The sequence below is a fragment of the Parus major genome, chromosome Z (assembly GCF_001522545.3).
Source record: "Parus major isolate Abel chromosome Z, Parus_major1.1, whole genome shotgun sequence".
Lineage (NCBI taxonomy): Eukaryota > Metazoa > Chordata > Aves > Passeriformes > Paridae > Parus > Parus major.
The window spans coordinates 56,026,846-56,036,213 of record NC_031799.1 but is presented as its reverse complement, the minus strand read 5'-3'; the positions used below and the strand labels follow the sequence as shown (position 1 = coordinate 56,036,213).

The window sequence follows — 9,368 nt, the reverse complement described above, 5'->3', positions numbered from 1 at the left end:
AAAAAAAAAAGGACTACTGATTCGTGTGCCAAAGTAGGGGGAGATATGTTATTGACCGATTTATACTGGCTGAGATGATACTTGCTTTCTACTTCATGATCACTTGCTCTTTAAGTAAAATGAGGCACAGAGTTGTTGCTGAGACGAGTGGGAACAGCATTTTGATTTGCTGGTTTAATTAAAAATGATAAAGGATTAAAGGTAAGCATTATGCATATATATGTATAAATATTTCGGCAGTCGACTGTAAAAGGGAGAGATCCCTTTAAAAATCGTTTTAACTAAGCTTTGTCAAACACACACTCATTTGCGGTCACTGAGGCCACCTTGGTGCAGATCACTTAAAGTGTATGTCTTAATCAGTTTCCTGTACAGTCAGTAATACTATATTTAACAGACCTAACGATTGTGTGACCTAGGAATACATTAGAGCTGCTTTTAGAACTGTTATCTTAAGGATTTTTTTTTAAGAAAAAGAATTTTTATTTCTTCTCACCTTTTTTTTTATTATTATTTTAACTTATGGACTTTAATATTTTCCAGTAAACATTTGAGTTTGTAGGTTGTTGTTTTTAACAGAAGATGTATTGTGGCAGGGAAAATGAGGTTTCCCACTTCCCTTAGCACTCTCCTCCCCCACCCACCCAAGAGATTAAGTGGAAGGGGGGGTAAAAGATAATACAGGAGACTCACAAAACTTCAAGGGTCTGGTTTAAAGCCACAAAATCCATGGAATGCAGTGAAGAGTGAATCCGTGTCCTTCCTTTTCGTGCCTAGGTGGTGGTCCAACGGGTTAGATTACAACATGTGCTCCAACAGCAAGGCACCACGTCTATGACTGTATTTCCTGAACTTTGTGGATTTAAATAATGTAGATAATTTTTGTTCCTTTTTTTTTTTTCTCTTTTTTTTTTTTCCTTCTTTTTTATGAACATGGGTTTTTAAGAGAGGTTGTGGATATTGGTATACTACTAGATTAAAAGTGCTCATTATAAAAACACCATAGCCACTGCCTCTGGCTTAACAAACTTAAGAACGTGGCAATGGTGAATGTTTTCGCTCCCCCCTACCTTGCCCCCTCTTTATTGAGTGACGTTATATTGTGGTAACACCCAGACAGGAAATACTTGACTTTTTCCCTCCTCACAGGACAACGTGGATGTGGACTGCAGGTTGTGAGCCTAGACACACCTAGGGGAGGAAGACAAGAAGAGTTGAACTTAAGAGAGAGCCCAACGGAGATAAACGAATGTCCCCACATCTCCAAAGGAAAGTTCATCGGATTTTTACTCTAGAGATCTCATCTTCAGGATGTCATTGAACACTTCCACTGCAGGAAAAGGTGTGGATCCAAACGCAGTTGACACTTATGACAGTGGCGATGATTGGGAAATCGGCGTCGGGAATTTAATAATTGATTTGGATGCCGATTTAGAGAAGGACAGACAGAAATTTGAGATGAATAATTCTAATACCACCAGCAGCAGCAACACCAGCTCCAAGGATTGCGGGGGTCTGGCTTCCAGTGGGGCTAATGCTACCTCAGCCTTAGCTGATGGCCTAAAATTCGCTTCTGTTCAACCCTCTGCTCCCCAGGGGAATTCCTCTCACAAAGAGACTAGCAAATCAAAAGTGAAAAGGAGTAAAACTTCTAAGGATGCTAATAAATCTCTGCCTTCTGCTGCCTTGTATGGGATTCCTGAGATCAGCAGTGCTGGCAAAAGGCAGGAAGTCCAAGGGCGCCCTGGAGAGGCAACTGGCATGAATTCAGCACTGGGTCAAAGTGTGAGCAGTAACCCAAACGGCAATAATAACAACACCAGCAACACTACCACCGTGTCCTCTTGTGGGAAAAACAAAGAGGAAAAACCAGGTAAAGCCCCAGGCAGCAGAGGCTCCAAGAGGGATAAGGATGCTGGAAAATCCAGGAAGGACAAGCAACATGATCTGCAGCAGGGCCACCCCAATGGCAGTGGGGGTGGCAATAGCCAAATTCCCTCTGGGCATCTCTATGGCTTCGGGGCCAAGGGAGGCAGTGGTGGAAGCAGCAGCCCCTTCCACTGCACCTCCTCTGCTGTGGGGGAGGTGAGCAAAAGTACCCCGGATTCAGGGTTAATGGGGAACTCTGTTTTGGTAAAGAAGGAAGAGGAGGAGGAGGAGAGCCACAGGCGAATCAAGAAATTGAAAACAGAAAAGGTAGGACAAAGCTCCTCTCCACCTCCTCTGTGTTTCCCCATGTCTATATTAAGTGTCCCATGAGTGTCCCATGACTGTATGTCTGGCTCCTTTGTCCTCTCTGCTGTGTATTTGTGACATGCGTTTGTCCTTCCTCCTTCCCTTAAAAAAAAAAAAAAAACAAACCAAAAAAACCCCCACAAAACCACAACAAAACAAACAAAAAACAACCCAGAGACCTCTTTCCTATGTGGAAGATCCCATGTTTCCAGCGTGATGCTCTTCCTTGTGATTTCCTCTCCCTGTCGTCAGACCTGGAGAACGTTTCTGTTTTGTCTGTTCGTTTTAATTGCACTTGCCCAGAAGGAGAAATGCAGAGATGACCCTGACTGAGCTGTCCCCAGTTTTAGCAGAGAGCGGCAGTACCAGTGGGATGGCATGTGTTCGCAGGCTGGTGTGAATAGCTCAGGCTCCTGGCACAGCAGGTCTTGTATGTGCTGATTCTCTTCCACAACATCTGCAGGCATTTGTGCCCATTCCTCTCCCAAAGTGTAAAGAAACCCTTCTCCCTTCTCTGACCCACTGTCTAGAGCTGAGACTGTGTTTGGGGGAGGAAATGGGAGCTATCGGCAGAGACCAGGGCTCCGCCGCTGTGCTTCGTGGAGATGCAGGATGCTTTTTGTGCTGTGGGCTTCCGTGGCACTGTAGCCTAGAGGCCCCAGAAGCTGCTGTAGCAGCTGGGAGGAAGGAGCCAGCAGACAGGCAGTGCCTCTTGTCTTCCTGGAAGGAGGATGCTGGGAGGAGGGAAATGCACCTTGTGATGAGAATGGTGTGCTTTTGGAGCAGTTTTTCTCCTGTCTTGGGGGAGTTTTCCTCTCTGAGCCACGCTGGCTCTTGGATTTGAACTGCTTGTTTGTTGGGCAGTTGAAATGTGTGAAAAAATCAGATGGAAGTGTGTGGTTTTATTCCTTTCTATTACAAGGATGCTTTCTGTATGAATAGATGAATAGATGGCTGCTACTCTATTCTTCAGGAAAGGTGGAGGGGAAACCTTGTTGTCTTTTGTCAACTGCTGGTTCAAGGATGTTCTGGTGTTGGTGGGAGTTCTGTCCCTAGGGCAGAAGCCGTCTTCCGGGGCTCCAGAGGGCGAGTGTTGGCCCAGGATTACAAGTACGGCAAATTCTACAGGTTGTTAAACAAAGAGAACCTGGTCTGCCGGAAAACTAAAGCAAACCAACACCCTCCAAATGAACAATCTCAGGGTGTTAGATTGTGACTCTCTTGTCAGCTGTTGGTCCTAAATGACCTGCTTTTACAACTTCCCCGAGTGAATGTTCAGAAATGGGGAAACTTTCAGGTCGGTTTTAACTGTATGGACTGCAAGTGTCTGGGAGGGCTGAAGGTCTCAGGGAGTCAGGAGTTCTGTCTTCTTATGACTGGCTACCAGTTTCTTGTATTTCAGTCATGAAGTTTCTGTAATACTAAGTCGACTGGTGGATTAGATTTGGGTGTTTGTGGTATCAGATATTTGTTATTATTGGAAGATATATTCAAGGGATTCTGTTCAAGGCAAGGAACAAATTAAATTTCATATTGTGTGCATATTATTGCTTTTAAGATAGCATATCTATGGATGAATTTGAATGAGCCTTATGACCTTGTTTAAATGCAGATGAGAAAACCAGATTGCTGTGTAATTCATGTGTGTATGTTTGCATTTTGATTTCTGAAAAGTGCTGTTCACGGCAGAAAGGTGTCCAAAAATCTCATGGTCTCTTTATTAACTTAGTACAGTAGGCATTTACTTCTGTTGCCAATAGTCTTCAAATTGCAGTTCTCTAATCTGTTTTAACTATCTAGATAAATTGCCCTAATCCGGTCTTCACAATGGCTGTGGTTAAAGAGTCAGAGCCATTTGATTGGATTCAGTGGCTGCCTGGAATGTGGGAGGTACTGCCCTTTTGCAACCCCCTTAGCCTTTTAATCTCTCAGCCAAATGTTCACATTCAACAATTTTGTTTAGCTGGCAATCTGAACATTTCAGTATCTCAAAGGCTGCTGCCATGGCAACAGAGATTAGAGGGTGGTGTGGTTTCTCCCGTTTTTGTGTTCTTTCAACTCTCTAGTCACACAGGAAATTGCACGAAGAATCTATATACATACGAGTAATCTTATGTGCAATGTAAATGGGATGGCATGCAAATTCAGAGCAAACACGTATGGAGGAGTTCAGCGTCAGTGGCACACTCTGTGTGTTGTAGATGTCGCTCCAGGAGGAGGTCTGGAGCTTGCATTTCCAGCAACAGCCGCTGCTGTTGGCACACATCGACTTTAATACAGGTTTTGCACATCAGAGTCGTGCAGCCTTGGCCATTGTCTGGCACAATGGTGTGCTTGCTATCTTAAGCAACGTCCCTTAGCGTTTTTCTTAGCCAAGAATGTTCCCTTTTAGAATAATAATAATGATGATGATAACGATGGCGATGATGTAGCTTGTTGCTGGTAATGGTTGATACTTTAAGTCCAGACAGTGGCAATATTAGTAACATGCGAGTGTTCCATGTTTGTTATTCTGCTTTTCTCTCCCCTCTCCCCCCCGCCCCCCCAAATGATTAATCGTCATTGGAAAGAATTCTTTAAAGGTTGTTAAAGTGTTATTGCTTTGACTGTTTGTATGCTAGAACATATATGCCATACTTGCACAAAGCAACTTGTATACATAATTTTCAGCCTGCATGTTGAAATCAATGTTCAGTTATCTTACTGTTGTGCAGGACATGCCTCATGAATTCGGAAGTTTCCTTTTAGAATCAAATGAGTTCATGACTGCTGATTCAATATCTACATGTTTTTATATGTGGTGTGGAATATAATACTGCATTTGTTTACTATTTGTGAAAAGCTTGGAGCAGATTCCCAGGAGTTGTAGTCACTATTTAGCTTTCACAGCATGCTTCAATTCTATTTTTAGTCTATTTATTATGTTTCCTTGCTGCAGAAAGTCATGTAAAACATGATAAATTGAATCTTATGAAGCCTAATTAAATCAGTGACTGTGTTCTGCTGGCTCTTTTATGCAGAAACCGCAAATATGTTGTAAAAGTTGCCACTCCCCTAATATGTGGATAAAGTCAAAGTGTGCTGTAATTCTAAGATGTTTGAGCTATATTTGTGCAGTCCATTTTGTGGCTAAGCCACCAATGACATGTCTGAATAAGTAGCTTTGACAGGTAGGCTAACCACTCCTAAGATTTTTGGTGTTAAAACCTGTCTCCATTTTCCATTTCTCATCCATACGGTTTTTAGCACAGTTACTGATTGTTTGTCAGCATGAACTCTTCATCTGTTCCAGCTAAGTTTTTGTATTTTTAACAGCTGCTACATTGAAAAATGTTCAGAATAGCTACAAAATTTGCTTTGTGTGCCTGGCAAGGAGATTTTTGGAATTCATTCAGTGATAATTTGCTCTGAGATATGGGAAAACTTTATTTGGTATGTGAATATCAGTATGTTTACGTGAAATTAATGTCAAAGATACAAAGCTGTCAGAAGGGTTTAGTTACAGTTCTAAATGTATCAATCTAGTGATACTCCAGGATGGAATTTTTCTCTTTTTTTAGCTTAGTCCTTCTCACTAAGACTGCATTTCACATTTGAAAGCTGTCTTTAGCAAATTAACGTGTTGGCTAGTATTATTTATCTTCACTTTCTTTGTTGTGTTTTAGCGTTAGGATTTGAGAGTGTTTTGTTCACCATCAGGAATCTCTGGGTGAATTTTACCTAATGATGTAAATCATTTAAGTACATGCTTTGATTAATGATGTTATGGAGATATGCTCTTCATGTACTTTTCTTGCCAGCCTTGTGTGTAGTTTATTCACTGTGAAATAAAAGGGCAGGGAGGTCACTTGCTGTAATTAAAGAACAAAGTCTATTGTTGTTTGACAGCAAACTGTTTTGAAAGCTACATAAGGGATTTAGCTGTTAAAAACATTGATAAGTATGGGTGTCTAACAATAAGCACAGCTCAAGGTTCTTAAAGTTCTGTAGTGCTGTCTAGTAGTGTGACGGTGCTTTTTGAGCTGGGTGAAGAGGTGTTGCCCTTTGGCCGAGGAAAGCTTTCCGTGTGAACCTGCTGACCTATGCCAATATGTATGACCAGATCTTCTATTGAATTCCTGTGCAAAGCAAGAGTTAGTGTAGCACAATGGAGGCTGGTCTAGAACATCTATCAAACAAAGTGGGGAAGCTGATAACCATATTCGGAACTACTGGAAAAATAATTCACTTTGGGCATTAGTAATTTTACAATTTTAATAACTTCGTAAATACCCAGTAAAGAGGAAAGAATTGATTATCCAGATGTCATGAGGTTAACCGTGTTCTCCATGTTAAAGGGCTTTCCTGCAAGACTGTTTTAATTATAGCTATATAAAGACTTGTTTTTCCAAAGTAGCATTTTATAGTCCAATAAATGAAATGTATGTTAAAAGTGCTAAGCAAAATCTCCCGTAATCATAGAGGTGTTCAATAACCAGATTCAAGTAACACGGAAAGTACCATCTGTTTCTAGTTTTCAGCATAAGCGCAGGAATTGAAAAGCTGAGATTTGCTTGTATTTTTCCGACTCTCTTTATTTTTTTAATTATTATTATCATTATTTTAAAAAGTTCACCTGGCACTTTATAGAAGCTTTCTGAAATGCAATAATACAGGAGAGACTGTGAAAACACATGTTCGTACATACAGTTAACCAGTTCCACTTTCATTTAAAGAGATTTCCAGAAGCTCTGTCATTGAAGAATTTATAATAGTGAATCACCTCCTGCAGGCAAACACAATAAGGGTCAATTCTTCAAAGGTCTTGCTATTGAGGTAGAACCTGATTTACTCTGTCTTTCCTTATGAAATAAAACGAAGGGGAAAAAAACCCCACAACTTCCCCCCCCCCCAACAACAACAACCAAAAAAAACCACCCCATCCTCTTAGCGGATAACTTTAGCAAGCTCTTATCAGGCACCTAATTGCATATGATAAAATCATTGACTAAAATTTTCCATGCAGACTTTACTGCTGTTCAGTGAAGTGTTCTAGAATTGTTGATAGGGAGAAAATCACTCTTTTAAAGATAACTTGTTCTAAACTGTTAGGCAATGAGATTCTTGGCTGCAGCCTATGAGCCCTGGATAAAACGCCATCCGGCCTTTGTTTGAGGTCTTTTACTGAAGCTAATGACTGGTCTTGTGCCGCCCTGAGATAAATGACATTATCTCTGAGTGGTCTGACAGGAAACAGACATGTTAATGGTGAAGCTGCGGGGAGGATCTGCTGTAGTTCTGACAAAAGAGTAAAGCTTGGACCCCTGGTTGTGATCATTAACACAGAATACATTCCTTCATAATTGGAAAGCTATTTTATCGACAACAATGTAAATCACAAATCTGAAATCTGCAGGGTTTTTTGCATGGTTAAACTGATGCCTTTTTTTTTTTTTACCGCGTAAGAAATGGGTTATCTCCATCGTACTGACATTAGTGGGAGAGCCTGGGGTCTGCTTTCTGTTAACTGGACACATCCCTTACACATTGAATGCAGGTTCCCCTTTATGTGCCCTGTGTTATCCATGCGATTTGCATTTCTAAAAGAATAAAAATACCCCAGTGTTTCTTAACATCTTATACTTTTAGTGATACATGTGATATTGAGCATGTTTTACAAGCATCATCAGGAGTATCGTTGTAGAAGTACTAACATTTCAGCTGTCCTTCACCTTTACTTCCATTTTGGATAAAGGCATATATATATTTTGGATTTCTGTCACCCACCCTTGAAAAAGGTTAGATTTCTTCCGCAGCAGTTTAGGCAGTTTTGTGTTACTGCTCCATGGTCCATATTTCTCAAATATGGAATCCACTTTTTGAGTGGCATGTTCCAGATTTGTTCCACGGTATGCAGTTGGGATTGCTGAATGTAAACAGGTTTTAGAGTCTACTCTGATCTGAGCTAAGATACTTTGTACAAATGATTCAACAACCAGGCTATTATTTTTATAGTATTCTTAATATTGTACCAGCTTTGTAGTGTACTTATATGATGTTCTAATGCACATGGTGATATATTGCTATGTTTCCTGAATGGCTGGAGGTTGTCTGACTTTTTAACTGTGCTTCATTTTTTATGACAGAAATATGTCTTGCTGTGAGTCCTCAGATAGGCTCACACCTGTGGATCTGTGGATGGGCTTCAACTGAAGGGCTGGCTGTATTTTTTGCTAAAAACTAGCATTTGTTTTAGTGTGTTTACACATCTAAGAGTTGTTTGTATTTCTTAATAATCATAGAATATATACTGATATTTTTTTAAAAAAAAATGTGGTCTGTACATAACATTTTCTGTTGGGTGAAAGATAGCAAAACAGTCTTTCATGAAAATTTCTGATCATGTCATAGTTGCAAAAAGTAAATACCCATTTAAAAAATCATAAAAGTTCATATATATATATATATATAATGTTTTATAAACCTTTTTCTCTTTTTGTACCACTGTTTCTGCTAGGTGCAGCTCTTTTTCAGTGCAGTTTTTCATCAAAGTGAACAGTAACACAACCTATCATTTTTTAATAAGCTTAAAAATATGTTTGAGATGTGATAATTTTAATAAATACAATTACCAGTTGTTACAGCAGGATTTGAGGGATTTTCTTAAATGAGATTTTAAATTACGATTTTTAAAAATTGTTGTTACACTCTTGGTTTAATACCACAATTTACTGAAGGTAGTGAGTAGCATTTTGGGCAAAGAGGAAGGCCAGAGAATGACTTTTGGTTGTGCTGTAGGATTTCAGTAAGCACTCTGTTGCACTTTCTCTTTTAACTCTTACAAAGTGGTCTTGGCAATTGGAACAAAGCCTTTACATTTGAATGAAAGGTTGTAAAACTATTCAGAGCAACTTGACTGACAAGTAGGTTCTTTGTAATTTTTTTTTTTTTCTTTTTTTTGAAAAAGAGAAACATCAAGGAGTGGCATAGGTAGTTTGCTCTGATGCCCCATGTACATATGCTTATATATGTATAACATTGCTTGATTAAATAGTTCAAGCGAGTGTTCAGGACAAGTTGCGTGCAATGAAATAGGAATCATGTCTGTTAGACAGGTTTTCCAGCCCTAGGGTCACTATGGTGTTGATTAAATT

At 39.9% G+C, this 9,368-nt stretch overlaps 2 protein-coding genes across 3 annotated transcripts in view; both read left to right on the top strand.

Annotated features, from left to right (window-relative positions):
* Window positions 1-2,287, top strand: part of LOC117245634 (zinc finger protein 608-like) — a 5,057-nt gene extending 2,770 nt beyond the window's left edge. The window contains exons 1-2 of one of the 2 annotated variants that reach the window (XM_033520607.1): window positions 7-201; window positions 1,150-2,287. In XM_033520607.1, coding sequence (XP_033376498.1) covers window positions 1,312-2,259 — 948 coding nt within the window. In that variant the 5' untranslated portion in view covers window positions 7-201; window positions 1,150-1,311 and the 3' untranslated portion in view covers window positions 2,260-2,287. Of the gene's footprint in view, window positions 1-6; window positions 202-1,149 lie in introns of those variants that run through there. The other variant, XM_033520608.1, reaches the window with a different exon arrangement.
* Window positions 2,288-2,791: 504 nt separating this feature from the next.
* Window positions 2,792-9,368, top strand: part of ZNF608 (zinc finger protein 608) — an 80,960-nt gene continuing 74,383 nt past the window's right edge. The window contains exons 1-2 of the mRNA XM_033511388.1: window positions 2,792-3,004; window positions 4,036-4,125. Coding sequence (XP_033367279.1) covers window positions 2,792-3,004; window positions 4,036-4,125 — 303 coding nt within the window. The remainder of the gene's footprint in view (window positions 3,005-4,035; window positions 4,126-9,368) is intronic.